Source organism: Brachyhypopomus gauderio, chromosome 7 (genome assembly GCF_052324685.1).
Source record: "Brachyhypopomus gauderio isolate BG-103 chromosome 7, BGAUD_0.2, whole genome shotgun sequence".
NCBI classification, from domain to species: domain Eukaryota; kingdom Metazoa; phylum Chordata; class Actinopteri; order Gymnotiformes; family Hypopomidae; genus Brachyhypopomus; species Brachyhypopomus gauderio.
The window spans coordinates 20,888,211-20,910,851 of record NC_135217.1 but is presented as its reverse complement, the minus strand read 5'-3'; the positions used below and the strand labels follow the sequence as shown (position 1 = coordinate 20,910,851).

At 44.1% G+C, this 22,641-nt stretch overlaps 1 protein-coding gene across 3 annotated transcripts; it reads right to left on the bottom strand.

The window, feature by feature from the left end:
* Positions 1 to 2,338: 2,338 nt before the first annotated feature.
* Positions 2,339 to 14,763, bottom strand: ifnlr1 (interferon lambda receptor 1). 3 transcript variants are annotated; one of them, XM_077012470.1, is made up of 7 exons: positions 14,394 to 14,763; positions 11,275 to 11,401; positions 8,592 to 8,752; positions 8,149 to 8,339; positions 7,446 to 7,587; positions 6,819 to 6,940; positions 2,339 to 5,752 (listed from the first exon to the last, which is right to left on the bottom strand). In XM_077012470.1, the coding sequence occupies exons 1-7, from the start codon at positions 14,470 to 14,472 to the stop codon at positions 4,733 to 4,735; spliced, it is 1,842 nt and encodes a 613-aa protein (XP_076868585.1). In that variant the 5' UTR covers positions 14,473 to 14,763; the 3' UTR covers positions 2,339 to 4,732. The 3 variants fall into 3 exon arrangements, with proteins under 3 accessions (XP_076868585.1, XP_076868586.1, XP_076868584.1); XM_077012471.1 differs by having other exon boundaries at positions 2,341 to 5,752; positions 7,446 to 7,590; positions 14,359 to 14,761; XM_077012469.1 differs by having other exon boundaries at positions 2,341 to 5,752; positions 7,446 to 7,590; positions 14,394 to 14,761.
* Between the last annotated feature and the right edge of the window lie 7,878 nt (positions 14,764 to 22,641).

The following is a 22,641-nucleotide window of genomic DNA, read 5'->3' as shown; positions in this document are numbered from 1 at the left end:
TCAGCAGCTCTGGGTTGAAGCGCTTTGGGAAACCACAGGTGAATGGAAACACGAGCTGTGCTGGGCAGAGCCAGATCTGATGTGGCGTGGAGTGGAGGAACCGGTGTGAAGTGTCTTAGGCCAGACACACCTAGACTGACACAGTCGACTTACCTCAACACAAAAGAACTCAAACATACAGATGGTCTTTTCATATATCACATTGTCTGTTTTAATCAGGGGGATACTGGAAAATAATGTAAAATAAGGAAAAAATGTAAACTGTTTTGTGTTGATCAGTGAATGACACACACTGATTAAGGATATTGCTAATATTAATAAGGTTATTTCCACATAAACATAACTGAAGGAAAGGTATCAGAAAGGTTGGTAAAACAGACCGATGTCATCACTATATCACTAATATATATTTTTTTACTTTACATTGTAACAATGTGATAATGCTATATTTATCAGTTCATATTATTCATTAGCACACATTCCTATGGTGTAGAAATCCACATGCCTAGTGACCATAGGTAATAAAAAAACAAAACAAACATCATTAGCAAAAAGTTGATTTAATCTCAAAGCCACTGTCACGTATGGCCGCGCCCCCCTCCCTTAGCTGTCACTCCGGGTTCGCTCGTGTCTGTGCTCCTTGCCCGTTTATCCCGCCCCGCTCGTTTGTCTCCGTGATTCCCTTTTGTCTACCATGCCCCCGTGTCATTGCCATCACCTGTTCCTTGTTTCAGTCCTGTGTATATTAGTCCCTGAGTCTTCCTTGTCCTTCGACGGTTATTTTGGTTGCTTTGGCTGTTTGGTTGTTCGTAGTGTGTTCCTGTTTTTTTATTCATTCGCCTGTTACTCATGTTCCCTGTTTCTCCATGCCCTGTTCGCCTTTCCATGTTTTGTCATGCCTGTCTACCTCTGTTACTCGGACTGCCCTCCCGTGATGACCCCGGACTGCTTCTCTGACTCCGATGATGGTATTCCCTGTAATAAATCTCGCTCTTCTCAGCATTTGTGTCCGTCCCCTCGCTACGCAGCGCGAGCTGCGTTACAGCCACTAAATAATCTATCTTATCAGGCAGCATTCAACGAGGCTTCAATACCTGAGGACAGTAAGGAACCGATGGGGAACTGAAATATTTGTCAATTGTGATTTTTCACCGCAGTTGAAATTTGTCCTCCGCATTTAGCCATCTGTGCAAATAGAACACACACACAAACACACACTAGTGATTACTAGGGGGCTGCGGTGCACACGTGCCCAGAGCGGTGGGCAGCCCTAGCCCGGCGCCCAGGGAGCAGTTGGGGTTAGGTGCCTTGCTCAAGGGCACCTCAGTCATGGCCTCAGGCCTGGGAATCGAACCCACGACCCTCCGGTCACTAGACCAGTTTCCTACCACAGGACCATGACTGCCCCATGGAACTGATCTGATCCCTGGTTCTGTTGCTCTCTAATTGCTTCCGAGGTCTTTCTGTTTATCTCAGGTGCCTTTATAGGTGCCTGGACGCAGGAGATTTCCACCAGCTGAAGATTTCTCACCATCACAGCCTGTAGGTGATCCTGCGTTCAGCTGTCACGACTTCCACGTAGGCATCTGGATCTGCTAGATGTCCTCCATGAAGGAGGTGGGGGTTCGTTTGTTCTGTCTTCCGTGTGAAATTGAATAAGGCCTCAGTCAGAGCATTAAATCTTTCTTCACTGTGTCCACGTATTATGTTTCCCTGTTTCTTCTACAACTGTGTCACGGCAGAATCAGCTGGGACTCTACTAACACAGAACACACACACACACACACACACACACACACACACACACACACACACACACACACACACACACACACACACACTGTGCAGCTGAGGAAGTGTTGCAGTCAACCCAAACCCGCCTTTGCTGCTGTCACGGAAAAAAGGCCCCTCTGTCCCAGCGGTGCTTTGGGGCTTCTTAGAAATTCTGCATGGGTTTCCTTTTCGCTGAGCATTTCATAAAGTATTACTGATGCAAGTGTAATTGGAATCTGAGCAGGTCATGCTACTCCTCTCCAAACGTATCGGGTTTTCTAGCACTTCGGGTCCAGTCCAGACACGCCATCAAGACAAGAAGACAGCAATGCACATCCAAAGGGATCAAAGTTAAATGTTTATTCAAAGTATAGTAACCACTCTGGAGACAGAGAGAGAGAGAGAGAGAGAGAGAGAGAGAGAGAGAGAGAGAGAGAGAGAGAGAGAGAGAGAGAGAAGCAAAACCTGTCTGCTTTAAATGTCAGACAGACAGGTATACCATCTAAAGTTATTAGACTTCAGAAAAGGTATCTTAAAATAGCCTATTATTATTCATAGCTTAATATTGTTATTCATAGCTTAATATAACACCAAAGTAACACCTTGTATTTGTGTTCCACATAGCATAAATCATATTCAGTGATAAACCATTAACTATTTCTTATTAATGTTTTATTTCTTTTATCTTTTTGTACATAAATAGCATTGTCATATTATGACCACACTGGCCATGTTTTCTGCATTTTGTTACTGGCAGAACATACATTTGACATAGCAGTATTTAGCTGCAGGGTAGACCACAGGCAGGTCGCCAGTCCACCACATGGCCAACACACATTCACACCTACGGGCAATTTAGAGTGACCAGTCAACCTAACACAAATGTCTTTGGACAGTGGGAGGAAAGCAGAGTACCCAGAGAAAATCCACACAGACACAGGGAGAACATGCAAACTCCACACAGACACAGGGAGAACATGCAAACTCCACACAGAGCCGACCAGACTGAGAATCGAACCCAGAATACCTTGCATGACTAACATTATACTTTATCCATAATTCTATACAGGCACAGGAGATCATAAGAATGACTCAGAATGACTCTTGTATGTTTGATGCAGTCTCCTGTGAATGACCCGGGAAGTAATAGGTGTTGAGATGAAGTGCCACAGGCCTCATAATCCAAACGCATCCACATACAAATGAAAACTTCCATCCTTTAAACTACGCTGTGCTGCTGTCTGACACTGAAAATTATTTGGATGACATCACATATGGCCGGCCTTTGTATACTGTGATCTGAAAATTACTAATTTATTTAAATTTCCACACAAGGCGAAGGGTAAAAGGTGTTATGAGTCACAGAGAAGGATTAAAAGGTAGTGCGTACTGCCTGTAATTCTCCAGGTCAACCTCTTCTGTCCACCTGCTGTTTTATCAGTGGCTGTAACCTAGCAACCAGCTGCCACATAGACACTTTGGCATTGTTACACAATCATTTGCTTGTTACAATCATAACCAGCTTATGACTGGGAAGCATAAAACCGTCAGTTCTTTCTCTTGTTTACGTAGTGCTCTATGTTCAACTGGGTTAAATAGCTGAAAGAAATGTTGCATCATATAAAAACATTGCCTCCTTATTTTTTTACAAACCCTAGATGCTTTAAAATAACTTTGTGTGGGCCAGTCACCTTTAGACGTTTGATCCACTGTCATGCTATGTTGAATTTCAGTGGAGACCATCACGGTCTTGTCACTCTTAAGTCGTTCAACTGCAGTTTTGTAAAAGCACTCGACTTCCTCATACCTACGGAAATGAGACTCCCACAATACCATCCTAACCCGAAGCCAATGAAACTCTAGACGTCTTTGAGACACAACACAGTAATGTGGTGACAGGGAATGTGATACCTTCCTTCATACCGCAGTGTAATAATAACAGCATACAAAAATACATACAAATGGATTTATTCTATTACATTGTGCAACAGAAGCTGATGGTAACTATATACAGCACAATAATAATAAAAAAACACAGGTGAAGAAACCACAGTCATTGTGTTTTTACTTCATACTGTAGACAATGTCCATGGATCACTTGACACTACCACACGGAAATAATGACCAACAATACAATGTTGGAGCAACTAAACAATCTTCTTCAATTTGTCATGTTAAGAACCTTGTTAGTTATCATTTTCAGGTACCTTACAGCACGTCTTCCTCTAAGTTTCAGCTTTAGGAAAGATTTCAACACTGTTTACACAATGGCAGAAACCTTAACAAAGGTTTTAACACCCTGTTAAGTCAAGTGAAAATTAGATAAATAAAAATTTCATTAAAATAATGTAAAAATGCTAAAAAGAAAGTAATAATCAGTCTTAGAAAGGTTTCACTGGCAATGGGAAAAAGAATTCTGACATTCATATAAATATTACTGTCAAGATTCAAGTCCCTCATGTCCCTCATGCCCACAACTGAACCAGCCAGAGTGCTTTTTCAAGTTTTTTTTCTACCTGAACAACAAACATACAAACAAAAAACGACAGTGTTACAGCCCCACAGGGTCAGTTCTGATTAGTGCATGAACAGCCTCAAACACAACACACGTCCTGCAGGACGGCGTACACTGCTTCCTGCATCTGGATAAACAGATCTGTGCTGCATGTAGCCGGAGGCGTGACCAGTTGAATCTAATCATAGTTCACCTCAGCCACCTTTATCTTCTCTGTTCCCTGATATCCTGTTCAGGTATCTTCCTTTTACAGAAACACCTTGCTCAATTCAGTCTGAACTTCAGATCGGAGCGTTCTCAGCACAGAATGAGAGCTAGTTAGGACCACTTAGCATCATGCTAACTCACCTCTGTGAAAGTGTCTGCTTCTCTTTCATATATACTGTATATCCCTGAGGCTCAAAGCCACAGTTACCTCAGAAGTTAGGCTCCAGAAAAACACGGCTACCCTTGGATTTGCACCATCCACCCTCCCAAAGTGATGCTCCCAAAATGTGACTGTGTTTCATCTTCCTCCTCATCCTCTTCCTCTTCCACTAGTTCAGATAAAGCATGTAGCTGCGCAGCCCTCGCGGTACAGGCCCTACTACTTCTCTGGGTTTCCGGAAAGATCCCTGGGACCCAGTTTTGCCTGTAGTTCGATATAGAGTCAGAGAGTGAGGCCAGGGGAACAGTTTCAGCAGAGGGAAACACCGTGCAGCTGTGAGGAGCTCCGTTTGGAAGGTAAGCCCTCCTGTAGTTCAGAGCTAACTCCCTGCTTTGAGGAGCTCCATTTGGAAAGTAGACCCGCCTGTAGTTTAAACCTAACTCACTGCTCGGCCATTCTGACTGGTCTGTGGTGACGAGACTGGTCAGCAAAGGGCACTTTTCATCAGCGGGTGTGAAACCTGTTTTAGGAGGTATGTTCTCTGTACTGTGGACCAGGTCAGAACTAAGCTCAGGTTGAAAAGAAATGCTGGAGAATTTCAAAGTCCCATTGGTGCCACGTAACACAGGCAGCACCAGGAGATCACAGCCAGGTTCTGGTGTTCTTATCGCTCGGTCTGCCTGAGGGTCACTTAACACCCGAGACGAATCACTGTCCTCTCTGGCACTCCGTGGTCCTGGTGTCTCAGACATAATAGAGTCTTCCTCATGTCCACCCTTCTCAAGCTGGGACGGTTCCTCTGGACCCGAGACTGGGACCGACACCAATATGCTGTAGCTGACAGAGGATTCAGCGTTCTGGTCACAAGTTCCGACTGGTGGCACCTGGTGGCTGGTGTAAGATCGACAGTGCCATGGCTGGTCATGGCGGTTGTGTGATGTGTAGACACTGTCATTCCTTACAGCTTTATGCAAAACAGGAGGTGAGTGTGGTTCATATTTGCCAGCATTCCTTATAACCTCTGAGCATATCGTCACAGCGGCGATCTCCACCTCCGGATCTGGATAATAAGCTCCAGTGATGCTTTTTGACATGATCTGAATCAGAGAGGAGAAGAAGACAGGAAGAACAAATCAGACCATGAGTCTGTTTCAGAGTTACTGTGAGGGAACTTCAACTGCACGTGTTTGGGTTTTGAAATAATGAAATATGATTAGCACAATCTCCTATTATTTACAAATAAGAATTGGCAGTTTTATATTTGAATTCTCTAAAGTGTCACACTTAGTAAGTAAACAAAAAACAGAGGTAAACTTACAATACAAAAAAGAAATCAGTCTCAATTCAATCAATTCAAAATAAAATTAAGATAATTTAAGGCTCAAAATTCATTACTGAAACCTACTGGAGGTGAGAAACTACACTTCTCACTCACAGCCACACACAGCCACACACAACCACTCACAGCCACACACAGCCACACACAACCACTCACAGCCACACACAACCACACACAACCACACACAGCCACACACAGCCACACACAGCCACACACAACCACTCACAGCCACACACAGCCACACACAACCACTCACAGCCACACACAGCCACACACAACCACACGCAGCCACACACAGCCACACACAACCACACACTGCCACTCACAGTCTTATACAACCACACACAGACACACACAGCTGCACTCAAACCCCCTCCACCCCACCTCCAACTTTACAGTCTGTCAGTTCCAGGCAAATGAGCTGGGGGCTGTTTCACCGATGCCCTCGAGGAGAATTTTTCTAATAGTTTGTGTACATAGCAGCATTTACCAGCACTTTGGGCCACACACAGCCACACACAGCCACACACAACCACTCACAGCCACACACAGCCACACACAGCCACACACAACCACACACAGCCAGACACAGCCACACACAGCCATACACAACCACACACAACCACACACAACCGCATACAGTCTCACACTGCCACTCACAGTCTTATACAACCACACACAGACACACACAGCTGCACTCAAACCCCCTCCACCCCACCTCCAACTTTACAGTCTGTCAGTTCCAGGCAAATGAGCTGGGGGCTGTTTCACCGATGCCCTTGAGGAGAATTTTTCTAATAGTTTGTGTACATAGCAGCATTTACCAGCACTTTGGGCACTTGATTCTTCCTTGTGACGTAGATTTGGCACAGGACCAAGGCCGTGGTGACGAGGAGGAAGAGGGCCACCAGTCCAGTCACGAAGAACACCTGCATCCATCTCTTACCTACAGCAAGGGCCGGTGGGCAGGGCAAAACAGTCGAGCCAATAGACAGTCAACAACACAACAGCCTGATACTATGGTATCACAACAAAGGCTGGTGAGAACAAATTTTCTTTGCAAAAAGGTCATATTTCAGGAGAGTGCACTGATGTGATCAGGGAACTTGCACAAAACCTGAGCTGGATGTCTGTGAATTACGTAATAGTGCATAGAGCATTTCCTGGAGTCTGTGAACTGTTTACACAGCAAAGGAGGATGTCATAAAAATAAAAGTGAACTCCTGCACTTGAATCTCATAGCCATTGTCTTATTTTGAGATCCGATGCTTTATCATCACTGATTAACACTACAAGAGGCAGTGGGCAGGGCAACATAACTTCCACCTAGCTAGGATAGTCTTCAGGGTGAGGATGAAAGATGATGAGTAAAACTATCATGTAAAGCCAGCCAAGCAGGGGTGAGCGGTGACCCCCGGGACTGCTGGAGGCTCTGCGTGAGGTCTTCTCACCTGGCACCGTCACGCAGAAGGTGGCCACCTCGCTCTGGCGCTCCGCGGCCGGGTGGGTCAGCCAGTACAGCACCGTCCCACAGTACTCCGTGCCCGGCTCCAGGTGCTGCAGGGTGACCGTGCCGGACTTATTCTCGAACGGCTGCTGCGGGTTGGAAATCGAATGCCACATGTTCACTGTGTCATTACATAACAACTAGCGCCGTCAGTGACCGGTCTGTGATAAGGACGGTCACCGGTATATCCTCTTTCGCCAACAATGGGCTGCTTAAGAAGGCGTCTCGGGCTTAAAGCGCTAATATGAGTTGGAAGGGAATTGAGACTAGAAATGCTGCAGTTCACACAGTGCTGGCGGTTCCAGTGGTGGTTGTGCCTACTGTGGGTATGAAGGGTAGAAGTGGCGATAGGAAGTGAAAGCATCAAGTGTGGATGAATGAGGCTTTGTTTAATTTTCAGATATATCTGTGTTTTCTGGAGATGACTTTGCAGCTACAAGGGGATTTTGATCTTGCAAAGTCATTCCCCTCCAAAACAGAAATATGAGCAGCTTGTACTTAAAGGCTGTTGTGACCGGAGTTAGATAAGAAGAAGGATGAACTGTTGTCTTTAACCCGTATTGTGTGAAGTGCTCGCGTCATAGTGAAGGCGAATAATTAACCATGCGCATATCATCTACGTGCATGGGAGAGGCTGCATGATTTACCCTTAGAGCTTCAGACTCTGGGCGTGTAAGATGGACAACGTAGTTAACGGGCGCAGCGGCAGAACCCTGACATTTCTCCCAGCAGCTGATCTTGTCAACGGAGCGGTTGTGGGGCCCCATGGGTGCCGTGGCCCTCACAGTGAGAGAAGAACCGGACACACTTTTAGACACCAGTGGAGCTCCCAGGATCGCTGGTATGAGTGAGGAAGATTAAGAACAGAGAGAGAGAAAAAGAGAGAGAGAGAGAGAGAGAAGGAAGGAGAGGGAGAGAATGAAAGAGAGAGTAGAAGCATGGTTGAGAGAGAAAGAGTGGTGTGAATGGGGTAAAATGAAGAAGAAGTTGAGACATAATTAAATATTAGAGATTTAAATAATATAAACATGTCCAAGAGAACCTACAGTGATGGTTCTTCTGACATAATGGAGAAGTCCAGTGGTCTTACTTTGCTCAAAAGGAGTGAACTCCACATATTGGCCACACATCTCGTTGACCATAATCTTGGTGTAATATCTAGAGCGAACGTCAGTCATCACAGAGGTGAGGTCACAGAAATGGTCAGAGATATTCTGGCATCCTGTCACTGGCTTCAATAAGTTTCCATATCTACAAAAGCCAGAATCATCACATTAGGCAGGACAATGACATTTTCCTTTTCAGAGAATAAAAGGCCTGGACTGAATTGCTGTAATTTATGTAATTATATATTTTGCTAAACCGACTCATTCCCCTCCCCCACATGTGAATCACACACAGATTCAGGAATCGCACACAGATTCATGAATCACACAGAGATTCAAGAATCACACAGAGATTCAGGAATCGCACAGAGGTTCAGGAATTGCACACAGATTAATTTCACAGCCCCAATTAATCAATTTAATCAATTCTGAATGTCGTCCACAAAGATGTAAGAGCACATAGGTTTAACTGCACAGAGTGCAGGAAACTCCAGTACAGTGATACGGATATGGAGAGAAAAAACTCCGCAGAATCAGGTCCACAGGTACCAGAGCTCAGACTTCACCTATTACAGGGTTTAAACTCTCTTACTAGGTGATCTAGCAGCCTGAGGAGAGTATTTTGATATTATATGGTTTTATATCATTCATTTATTTTTTGATGTGATGTGAACACATAAGATATATCAAGCTAGCTACAAGACATTGTAGAGACAGCTGAATTCTGTAGTGCATCTTCGTCTCAGGCAGACAGCTGACTGAACGGTGATCTTACACTTCCTTGTGACTCACTTATGCTCCAATTGATCACCTGATGAGTTTAATCAGGTGTGTTCAGTGTTAGAGCAAAAAAATGATTTAAAAAATCTGAAGGGCACCGTGAGGAAGAAGAATGAAAATCTGAAAAACAGAAACAGAGTGTGGGGTCCAGAGAGATGAGATCAGAGTGTGGGGTGCAGAGAGATGAGATCAGAGTGTGGGGTCCAGAGAGATGAGATCAGAGTGTGGGGTCCAGAGAGATGAGATCAGAGTGTGGGGTCCAGAAAGATGAGATCAGAGTGTGGGGTCCAGAGAGATGAGATCAGAGTGTGGGGTCCAGAGAGATGAGATCAGAGTGTGGGGTCCAGAGAGATGAGATCAGAGTGTGGGGTCCAGAGAAATGAGATCAGAGTGTGGGGTCCAGAGAGATGAGATCAGAGTGTGGGGTCCAGAGAGATGAGATCAGAGTGTGAGGTCCAGAGAAATGAGATCAGAGTGTGGGGTCCAGAGAGATGAGATCAGAGTGTGGGGTCCAGAGAGATGAGATCAGAGTGTGGGGTCCAGAGAGATGAGATCAGAGTGTGGGGTCCAGAGAGATGAGATCAGAGTGCGGGGTCCAGAGAGATGAGATCAGAGTGTGGGGTCCAGAGAGAGATAAGGTGTGTACTAAGAAAGCACTGATCCACATTGAAACCTTGAATCTGACATATCCTTTGCCCCCTTTCCTCCTGCTGTCTCTGTCTGTTTCTCTTTTGTATTCTGGTCAGGCCGACTTATTCCCCCATCTGGCTCAGGAGACCAGGACCGTGACCGACGCCCCAGAGCGGGGAGACACAGGACTGGGTGACAATCTGCAGGCTAAGCTCCTCATGGTTCTGATGGAAAACTGCCCTTTTCATCTGAATGTAAGCACACTGGTCAGTGTAATTGCTGTCCTGAAAGTGATTGCAACTGTAAATTGACAAGTGCAGCGGACAAAGTTATAAAGCATAAAGTTATAAAGCTTAAAGTTATAAAACTTAAAAAAAAAGAATGAAAAGATGTCCTGTAAATCGCGGCGGCCGCCGACGTTTTGGCAGAGTGTGCTGTTTTAGCATGTCCGCCTGGCACAGCCAGATGGCCTCTGTAGGAACTCGGGACGCGGGACATCGTCCACAGCAGGCACAGACGGTCTTGGCTGACAAACGGAACTTGGATTTTCAGGACAGCTGCGTGTGACTTTTTTTTTCACTTCCCTTGACCACCACAGGGTGAGTTGAGTGGGAGGAACAGAGGCCAAAAATGAACGTCTCTTGTGTTTCTTTTTGCTGCTTCAGTAAAATGAGGGTCTTTAGGACACATTTACTTAAACTGGAATATTAGAGTCATACAGGACAAACAGGAACATGGGGAGGTTCCTGCCAAACCTGTTCAAAATGTATACCGTCTGAAAACGTTCAGGCAATCTTATAGTAGCAATATTCACAGACCTCTACCTAATTACCGTCTAACCTCTACCTAACCTCTACCTAACCTCTACCTAACCTCTACCTAACCTCTATCTTTTATCTTCATTTTTTCACTTCACACTGAAGAAATGTTTTGGTTGATCCAAACATTACATTTTTTGTTCTGCCTACAGCTAATGGGGCCCATAGCTAATACGTTTTTACACATCTGAGGAATTAACCCATCAGTTAATTACAATTAATTAATAAAACAATAATCTGTGCATTAATTCAGAATTAATTAAACAAATTGATTCATTCATGTATTTATGTAATTTAACTGTGAATTTAACTGTGAATGAATACTGGGTGCTCCTCGAGTCCTTGATGAGCTGACTCAGGAGAGGAAGACACAGAGATATAGTCCCCTGGTCCTGCGGCAGGACAGCTAGTTCTGCCAGAAAGGCCCTCACACACTCACTTTATATACAGGACACAATACCGGACCTCTTGATCTGGGATGTGCACCGCGTCCCAGTGGAGTACAGTGTAGAAATTGCGAGACTCAAAGCGAGCCTTCGTCATGTTGCACTCGAAGCTCCAATAACCTACAAACAAGTGGTGAAAAGAAAGAGACGTCATGATCGTAACACACGTTTCACACACCAGAGAACGTTGGTTAAAATAGATATTTTCTATAGTTATAGGGTTTGCAGAGACTCACAAACAAAGGTATGTATGGGTAGGAGTGCACAACCACCCCCCATCTTGCCCCCCCCCCCCCCCCCCACACACACACACACACACACACACACACACACCAAGCCTTGATCTTAGATTTAGCCCTGTCATTCAGTGCTCCAACAGCTGATGTAGCTGCTGTAGAAACATCTGAGGAGTTCTTCCACCTCACGCTGACGTCTTTCTCTCCTCTAGTAACACCATATGCTTTTCCTCATCATCATCGACCTTAATATGGTGGCCATGAAAAGCCATCACGCTGCAAATGAAATGCTGTTGCACATTCAGTATTCATTTTGATGTCATGAGCTATATTTCCAAAACACAGCGCAACTTAAGAAATGCTGCAAGTCCAGTCACAACACGACGGGAGTGTTTCTGGAGGACAGGAAGACAGGACGGACGCTTATGAGACCAGCTGTAACCGCAGTAACCGCAGTTACCGAGCAGCTAGTGAAAAGTAATTACATTTGCAATTACCATGGTTTCATCGTTGGAACAGCCGATGCGGAATGAACAACTGAGCATTTCCTGCTCTTCATTCTTGCATACTTCCTGTTGCTGGGTTGTACAGAACACAGATGTAAATAATCCCAACACAACTGTAATTAAATCGAAGTTTAAATACCTAGCTTCATGCAGACTGTGTTGTTAATTTACAACGTAGGCTACATTTTTGTTCAAGGTTGATGGTTTAGCTGGTCTATTACAATGACCACTTTTGTCATTTTGGTCAACAGTCTTATTCTTTGCAAAATTGAATTTAAAATTTTAATGACGCTCTACTTCTTGAATGTCTAGAATGACATTCTACTGACACTCTAATGACACTTTTTTTTTTGACAGAAACTTATAGGGATTTAGTCACTAAATAGATCCATTGTTCATTCTATACCATATGGCAATAATTAAACTGTGGTAACTGCAAATATAAATGTATTTATTTTATTCATAAATTTATTAGCTGCTCGGTTGTTACTGGGCTCAAAGAGTCTCTCATCCCCATCAATGTACCCTGGAAACACTTCCAGGAACATCACACATTCCCTCTTCCACTGTGTTGTGGTGGGATTGTGCACGTTTTATAGCAACTGTACCTTAGAGGTGCGTCCATCGATCTGGAGGGAATTGCATCTACATGTTAAAGCTTATCCTTCATTCTGAAGAAGTAATGGCATACATTACTTTGTCCACGTACCACCACTGTGTCCACTAGTACCACCACTGTCTCCACTAGTACCATCACTGTGTCCACTGATACCACCACTGTCTCCACTAATACCATCACTGTGTCCACTAGTACCACCACTGTCTCCACTAGTACCATCACTGTATCCACTAGTACCACCACTGTCTCCACTAGTACCATCACTGTGTCCACTAGTACCACCACTGTCTCCACTAGTACCATCACTGTGTACACTAGTACCACCACTGTCTCCACTAGTACCATCACTGTGTCCACTAGTACCACCACTGTCTCCACTAGTACCATCACTGTGTACACTAGTACCACCACTGTCTCCACTAGTACCATCACTGTGTCCACTAGTACCACCACTGTCTCCACTAATACCATCACTGTGTCCACTAGTACCACCACTGTCTCCACTAGTACCATCACTGTATCCACTAGTACCACCACTGTCTCCACTAGTACCATCACTGTGTACACTAGTACCACCACTGTCTCCACTAGTACCATCACTGTGTCCACTAGTACCACCACTGTCTCCACTAGTACCATCACTGTGTACACTAGTACCACCACTGTCTCCACTAGTACCATCACTGTGTCCACTAGTACCATCACTGTGTACACTAGTACCATCACTGTGTCCACTAGTACCATCACTGTATCCACTAGTTCCATCACTGTGTACACTAGTACCATCACTGTGTCCACTAGTACCATCACTGTATCCACTAGTTCCATCACTGTGTACACTAGTACCATCACTGTGTCCACTAGTACATCACTGTGTCCATGTACCATAACTTTGTTTACTAGTACCACTACTGTGTCCACTAGTACCATCACTGTATCCACTAGTATCATCACTCTGTCTACTAGTACCACTACTGTGTCCACTAGTACCATCACTGTATCCACTAGTTTCATCACTGTGTACACTAGTACCATCACTGTGTCCACTAGTACCATCACTGTGTCCACGTACCATAACTTTGTCTACTAGTACCACTACTGTGTCCACTAGTACCACCACTGTATCCACTAGTACCATCACTGTCTCCACTAGTACCATAGATTTGTCCATTAGTACCACCACTGTATCCACTAGTATCATCACTCTGTCCACTAGGACCATAACTGTATCTACTAGTACCATAACTGTGTCCACTAGTACCACCACTGTACCATCACTGTGCCAGAAATAAACATCATTGTGTCTTCTAGTACCATCACTGTGCACAGTGGTCCACACCGCTGTGTTCCACAGACTTTTATTTGTACACTTTGAGTCATGTGTGTGAGGGGAGTTGGAGTTCTCATGTACACACATGCAGAGCTCTCGAGACTTTGCACTTGAGATGATGTGCAAACAGATTCTCAGATAGTCAGTCAGTAGTACCCCTGTATCCTCAATAAAAGGATACAGGATACACTTATGGAACTGTCAGTGTGCTTGGCGCCTACATTTCACCGAGTACTAATGACAATCTGCTCTTATTTGTTTTCCCATCAGGATCTTTAGCCCTCCAGACACATAATTTTTAGTTTTTGTATTTACCCACATTTGTGAGGATGTCAGAAAGCAATTATCCGTGAGTTAACACCAGATCTTTTCTGAAGTTGCCTCACCTGATAACACTGTTTCCAGCGCCGCACACACTCACCTGAGCAGCAGACCAGCAGCAGTGCTGTTCTTAGAGGCCACATGTCTGGACAGAAGAGCATGTTGGGAAAAGAAAACATCCACTTCTTTAGGTTCCGATCCTCGATGTGAATTTACCCACAAGGCCCCAGTGGTGGTAATCCAGAGACATGTGGAAACAAAGTGATCCTGAGATAAAATCACAATCTTTGGGGTAAAATTTTTTTTTTAAATCACATCCTATGTAGGAGAGAGCAGAAATCCATCCAATGCCTTCATGATCTGCTTTGTTTCTGAAGATCTCAGGAAGAAGGAGTGTAGCCAGTCATGGGTGTGCTTGTGTGTGTGCAGGTGAACTTTGGAGTTACCTGATCGGTGTGTTCCGTTTTCATCCGCCTGCCTAACCCCCTCCCACTGTCGTGGCCGGGCCCTGTTCTTGTATTTCAGGTTCTCACTAATGATAAATGTAATGGGAACGTATCCGTTTCTAGGAAGTGTAAAAGGAAAGTAAAATAGCCCTTGCAGAAATAAAGACCTGCCATACCACAAGCCTTTGGGTTGAAATGTGAAATGATGTCAGAGAGTTACGTGCAGTTCTGTGGGAGTAGCCGTCAAACACGACAGCACACGCTACTCTCTGGTCTCCGCTCGCTAAACACAGCGGTTCCTTTACCTTTACACCCCGGCCAGATTGCCAGTTTGAGCTGTTATCAGTGTGCAGAGCCACTAAAAGAGGGTTAATTGGTTTCCCTCAAGCGGACCACCAGGTAGACGGAGGCAGTACAAGCAGAAGGAAGTGTTCTCGTGGTTGGTGTTTAAAATTCCCCGGGAGTGTTCAGACTGTTTACGCAGACACAGGGTGAACCCACATTACAGTGGATCAGGATGATCCACATTTGTCTGAGACGAAAACCACCCAGCTGCCGTGTAACATTCTCTCTGGGTGAGTGCATGGTATGGTGTGTGGTGTCGCCCAGAGGTACACAGGCTTCACCTTGGAGTCTTGGTTCCTGTTGAAGGTTCTTCCTCATGGTCTCTGGCATACTCATGGGGGAGGGGGGGGATTAGATATGAATATCTGCATCGTGGACATGGACATCGCAAAGACCCTTTGTGACAATGTCTTTTGTAAAAAGCACTAAAATAAAATAAATTTTAATTTAATGCATGTGAGGACGCATCTTATAGGAAATTAATTCAGTTTGGGAGTTTAGGAGCAGAAGGTCTTTAGCTTCTGTGGTCAGAGCCTGTGGTCTAATAGAGCCTCTTGATTATGTATATGAGGTTACACATACAGTGTACAATGAGAGAGGTTAGATCAGTAGTACAGTAATGAGCATCCAATAAACAAGGTCTAGATGGGAAAGTCTGCTAACTTGTGCAGTGATCATTTACTGATAGTCACATAAATTGCAGCCTGTCTTGTTTTTAACAGTAATCTCATTATGGATTTTTTAAAACAATTATAAATTAGGCTTTATGTAAATAAAAACCAACTTGCTATGTCACCCTTTGGCAACAGCTGCCTCTCAGTGTGGCGATGTCCAAGCACACTGAGCAGTCTCTCTGAAAGCCTCATGGGGACCTTGTGGAGGTTTGTCCAGTAGGTGGTGCTATTTAGCACCTCTTGATATTCTCACACATTTTTCAAACATTCCAAACAAGCCAATCAGGTATGCATATTTCCAACAAATAACATAATGCTTATTGCAAACAAATACCATACCATTTACAGCTCAAGACCTCTACACATGTGTACTACATACTATTGTGTATATGTATATACTGATCTATTTATTTATCTATTTCTTTCTCTGATCTATTTATTTATTTATCTATTTCTTATTGTAGCATATGCACCCTGCACACTCTTTTAAAATTAATTTTCTTTGATAGACTAACTACATTTTATTGTAGTCTTGGCAGGGAGTTCCACAACAAATTTTGTCGTTATACAATGGCAATAAAGTGTCTATCTATCACAGAGAACAATGTTCTGGGATGCAATCCACCATGTGTCACCATGACTATTCATTCTCTCTCTCTCTCTCTCTCTCTCTCTCTCTCTCTCTCTCTCTCTCTCTCTCTCTCTTTCTCTCCCTCTCTCTTACTCAAGGCAGGCTTCTCATCATTTCCACTGGCACCTCACACTGTCAGCAGACCTCAGCTAATTATGTGACAAATTAATTAGTCTCATTGCAATTAACTGTTTTCTACCCTCTCCCTCCACTCGTCAACATGCAAATGAGGAAAGCCAAAGGTAGCAAAGTTTATGAGGAAAAATGACACTCAACAAAATAAACAAATAGTGTGAGCAGATGTCATAGTTCCTCCCTAACCTCATCTCCAGCTCGTGGAATGGAACAGATTGGGGAAAGTGACCATATGATCATAATGCATTGTGGGAAGAAGGTCACTCCGCAGGTACTGTGCTGTGTCATGGGGCTCCTCCAGATGCCATTAAACCAAAACACATGCCAGTGCACCTCCATAACTGGGGTGAGCCTGCTGGCTATGATCAATAGGAGACCACTAAACTCTTCATCTGGGAATCTGGATTTAACTGCACGCAGTCACCATATGGTGTCAAACATCCATCCATCCATCCATCCATCCATCCATCCATCCATCCATCCATCTATCTATCTATCTATCTATCTATCTATCTATCTATCTATCTATCTATCTATCTATCTACACACATATATGCATTCTCAACTGAATAGTCATATCACAAACCTATTTTACATGGCATTTACGTTTCAAACATTATAAATAAAGAATAAAGAGGAAAGCAGAAGCTCTTAACCTGACCCTCTTCCACCTTCCATACAAGTATTCTTTTTCTTCGTGTGCTGGGAACAGAGATCCATCATCCTGTGTTGGGACTAACACCTAGCATCATTTCTGCCAGCTGAGCTACAGGACATCTCATGGGATTCAGCAAATCAACGTAAAAATATATCAGATGCTATTTTATATATATGTATTGATTTATATTTGATGTATATTTATATATATTATTTTAAGAGTGCCCTTTCATCTTCTCTTCAGACGTGAGGAGACTGTTCAAGCACTGGCTCCAGTCAGCAGACCTCATGCTTCACGTTGGTAACCCATGTTCCCGGCAACAAGTTGGCGTCCGAGAGGGCGGTCCAGCCGGCTGGCGCCGTGGTCTACGCCTAAGCCAGGTTTACAGCAAGCCCTGCTGCAGAGTAGCAGGTGGTACACACGCCCAGGTGGTGCTGGTCGGTGAGTAGTGTTTCAGGGAGCATGGTAGCTGTGGACACCGGCGATGGCGAACTCTGAAACCATGGATCACGGACGCTAACGCTGGAAGGAGAATGCATCCATCATAGGGTCACCATCAGGCCAGAAAATGATCCTGGATTCCTGTGAATAATGGGATTTTATAGAGGTACTAGTGATGTATCTTTCTCAGTAAAGATTTATTATTCCTGACTCTTAGAGTCAACTCTCTAAACATGGAGAAACAACTTATATATATATATATATATATATATATATATATATATATAAAAATACAGAGTTTGTTGAATTTTTTCCCCTAGACCGTAGGATGCTCCCACAGAGAAGTCAGTGTACTGTAGTCCTAATGCCATTCATCACAGACAGTGCCGCTTGGATTAGAACCCAGCCTGGGAAAGTTTCCCCCACTGTCTGACTTGTTTGGTACAGAACAACGATTTAGAGCCAAATCTAGTGAGAATTGGGGGTGGTGGTGGTGGTGAGGGGGGGGGGGGTGTGGGGTGGTGTTGGTGGTGGGGGGGGTGCGTTTGACTCTGCTGTAGACGAGGAAACAGAAGCAGAAGGCTGCAGTGCTGTTTGCTATGGTGATGGAAGTGGAGGTGAATTAACATATTATCATTTATCCTGAGCTGCGAGCACAGAGACAGCTTTTCTTTTATTTTTGGCTTGTTTGTTTCTTTCATGAATGCAGGAAGCACAAGAACATGAGAATAAAGAGGAAATGGGGTTCTGTGTACATTTATCACCTCCACATTGTCATAAGAAATAACATTTTATACCATAAACATTCCAGGTAATAGGTTGTCAATAAAAAGCCCTGCAATGTTGCTTCAGGGACAAAAACAGCAATAACTACAGTTGTGTGTGGACCATGAACAGCTGCTGGCTGCAAAACGCTGGCTATCTCAGACCATTCTGACATAAGCTTTACAATAACCATGTTGTAAATGCTTGTGAGCAAACTATGAGCTATAGAGCATGACAATGACATATATTTAAAAGACCTTGACAGCTGATGGTGACATTCATAACACTCAATGAATGAAATGTCACCTGGCAGTCATGCTAATACTCCCAGCATAATGCTGAATAATTCTAGTTCTCTATAGAAATAAACATCTCCCATAAAATTGCAAATATAATAAAAATGCTTTAGTGTGCCATGTTTGCAAAATACAATTTGCAGTCGCAAATTGACTCAGGAGCACTGTGCCTGTTTCCAGTAGCTATGTTCTGGAGTTGGTGAATGTCATGGAGGTAAATTCTATTGGACTTACAATCCAGTTGTTAGCTGCAGTCAGCCCTGTTTGTGTAGGACGGTACGTATTAAAGACGCTTCAGCCACATGCTGACTGACTCTGGGACCTGAAGAACTGGTCTGTGCACTGGGGGCTGTGGCTGGGAGGCCATGGCTCTGTTGCCATAGGAATATCACAGTGCCGGTGCCAGAGAGTCTTGGCTGAAATAAGCAGCACTGCACATCAGCTCAAGCAGAGCTAAATGAAACTGAGTCCAAAAGGGCAGCAAAGTTCAAAAACAGAACTCAAGCCAAAAACCGATAAACTACAATACTTAAAAATCCCCCCCCCCAAAAAAAAGTACAAGACTAAAATGACCAAAAGACTAAAAGACACAGCTAAAGACACATATAGGCTTAACACAGAGCATGAGCCCTACAAGAATCAGGATCAAGCAACAAAACATACATGTGGACAAATGTATTTGGACACCCCTCTGAATCAGTGAACTCGGGTGTTTCATTAAGTACCGCTGTCACGGGTGTATAGAATCACGCTCCCAGCAATGGAGTCTGACTTTACAAAGAATTTGTGAGAGAATGCTTCATCCTAAAGAGTTCACTGAATTCGAGCACGGTGTTATAATATAATCCCAACTGTTGCAACAAGTCATTTTTTGAAATGTCTTGCCTCCTAGATACACCACGATCAAGTGTGAGTGGTATTAGTGAAAAGTGGAAGCATTTAGGAACCACAGCAACTCACTCATGAAGTGTCAGACCACTTAAAGTTTCACAGCAGGACTGTCGAGTGCCGAGGAGCATAGTGCATAAAGGTCGCCAACACTCTCTTCTCCTAGTAACCTCCTCTGGCATGAACATCAGCACAAAAATGGCGCTGAGTGCTTCGTGGCATGGCTCTCCATGGCTGAGTAGCGGCATGCAAGCCTTACATCACCAAGCACAATGCCAAGTGTTGGATGGAGTGGTGTGAAGAACACCGCCACTGGACTTTGGAGCAGTGGAAACAAGTTCTGTGGAGTGATGAATCAAGCTTCTCTTCCTGCCAGTCTGTTGGATGAGTCTGGATTTGACAAATTCCAGGAGAACGTTATCTGCCTGAGTGCACTGTACCAGCTGTAAGGTTTGGTAGATGTTGGACTTCTGTGGGGTTATTTTTCAGAGGGTTGCCCTAAGCCCCCTTTTTTGTGAAGGAACGTCAGCATGTTTCGGCATATAAAGACATTCTGGACAGCTGTATGCTTCCAACTTTGTTTGAGCTATATTTCCACCCGATACTGGACCCTACCATGGGACCAGCAATATTCAGGCCAAGAATACTGCCCCTTGCTGTTCCCAGATAATGACTGCCAGAGCTTTGTCAGTGAGCAGAGTTATATATGCGATTCAAGATCAAGCCTGAATGACTGAAGTCTGAAGTTCAGAAAACCTCTGTATCTATCTGGGTGGCTGTGATACCTTTGGGGTGCAGGAAGACTGGGGCTCTGGAGCAGCAAGTGGAGCTGGGGCATCGTAAGAACACAGGATCAGAGTTGGGAGTTGTAGGAGGAACAGGATTAGAGCTGGGAGTTGTAGGAGGGAACAGGATCAGAGCTGGGAGTTGTAGGAGGAACAGGATCAGAGCTGGGAGTTGTAGGAGGAACAGGATCAGAGCTGGGAATTGTAGGAGGAACAGGATCAGAGCTGGGAGTTGTAGGAGGAACAGGATCAGAGCTGGGAGTTGTAGGAGGAACAGGATCAGAGCTGGGAATTGTAGGAGGAACAGGATCAGAGCTGGGAGTTGTAGGAGGAACAGGATCAGAGCTGGGAGTTGTAGGAGGAACAAGATCAGAGCTGGGAGTTGTAGGAGGGAACAGGATCAGAGCTGGGAGTTGTAGGAGGAACAGGATCAGAGCTGGGAGTTGTAGGAGGAACAGGATCAGAGCTGGGAGTTGTAGGAGGAACAGGATCAGAGCTGGGAGTTGTAGGAGGGAACAGGATCAGAGCTGGGAGTTGTTGAAGAAGCTGAGAGAAAATGTACAATATGAAAGATGTCCCGCACCATATGATCATGTCTGCCAGCATGTTCCTTTGTGGGTAGGAGCTTCTTCTTGTCTGTCTGTTGTAGCTTTAGGGTTGTTCAGGGTTAGACCAAAGCAAATTAAATTGTTTAATATCTGAAAGATAAAAGAATTCAAAAGATCAGACGGTATCACACACACACACATGCACACACATGCATACAAATGCACACACATGTACGCACACACACAAGAGGGTTAAAAAGAACAGAAAAAGATCAGGCAATTCCCTGGCCTAGTTGTTTAATTATCATGGAGACAACAAAGCTGTTTAGTCTGGACAGTTTTAATGGCTTTAAACTTATTTTTGTCGTTTTCTTGTTCTGTAACTTTATATATATTTTATACATTTTTGAACACTTTATTGATGTAGGCTTTCTCAGGTTAGCTTTCCACTATTCATTTACACATCAGTGCAGAAATTATTGCTTTATTAGGTGCTATTAAATATACCTCTGGAGTCGTGTTGTAAAACTATTCCAGAGTAAAAAAAAAAGAAACACTCAAGAACTGTAGAGAGCTTAATGAGGTGAAGAAACCAGGAGACTATCTGGTGGAGATGCCCCTTCCTTTATAACGAGTGGTCATGAGGAAGGTGAGCTTTGTCACCCTGTCTTTAATTAACGCTTCCTTAGAACTGAAATAAATGCAGTTCATCTCCGTGGCCGTTTACCATCTTCCACGCCATAAGAGCTCATTTACTGCTATATCTGTGTGACATGGTGCGTCACCGCTCTGATCAAAACATGGAGCTTATTTAGGGACTTCAAAATAAAACAATATTGGGAGCAGGTCCGGGTGAGGAGGTACGGCTCTCCTGCAACCGCAGTGTTGACACACTCCTGAAAGTGGGAGGTTGTAGTGCCCCCTGTGTTGGTTGGAGAAGAGAGGCTAATTACGCACTGTTGACAGCCGCGGTCGATAAAGCTGCAGTGTTTGGACGACTGTATCCCTCTAGAATGTGACACTCTGCTACCTCGAGATAGCGCCGCTCACAATGATATTCCCAGGAGAGCATTCTTCTCCCGCTCTCCGTCTCCTTCTCCCTCTGCTTCCCTGTTGCTCTCTTTTAAAATAACCACTTTAATCTAATGACCAGCTCTCTCACACCTGCAGATGTATTTCTTGGCTCACACCAAATGAATGCAGACAGATCGGCCCGTAACTTTGAGAGGTTTGACGAATAAAGTCCCTGAGTTAGTGAGACAGCACAGTGTCCAGCGCCGAGGTGTGTGATGCATTTCAGGCTCGTTCTTCGTATGGAAACAGCACGTGAACCTGTTGGGAGACTTGATTGCATTTCAATCGATGTTGGCTTCACCCGACAAATCAAATTATCGAATGTTAGAAGAAGTGGCAAATCAAAAGACTGAAGACTATATATCATATCAGGAGTGCTGAACGCTTTTTCAATTATAATTAAACTGAAGAGGTTTGGGATTTCTAATTAGGAATCTGATGCTTTACCTATTGATGCTGAATCAAAGTGTTTTTAAACATTAGCATATTCAGTATATTTATTAGCATATACATTAGCATCCTCAGTGTATTAGCAAACACATTAGCATACTCCGTTTTACACTGATTTTGGCAGCACTGGTCATTTCTCATTAGTAATACTGCAGCTGCATTATTTATTAAGGATTTGTGCTCTGATGCTACATAAATTAATGCTGATTCAA

Coding starts and splice junctions, on each gene's coding strand:
- ifnlr1 (XM_077012469.1), bottom strand. CDS start 14,472: ATGTTTTCTTTTCCCAACATGCTCTTCTGTCCAGACATGTGGCCTCTA. Junction 11,402..14,393: donor GCTGCTGGTCTGCTGCTCAG/GTGAGTGTGTGC, acceptor ACTTGTTTGTAG/GTTATTGGAGCTTCGAGTGC. Junction 8,753..11,274: donor TATTGTGTCCTGTATATAAA/GTGAGTGTGTGA, acceptor TGGCTTTTGTAG/ATATGGAAACTTATTGAAGC.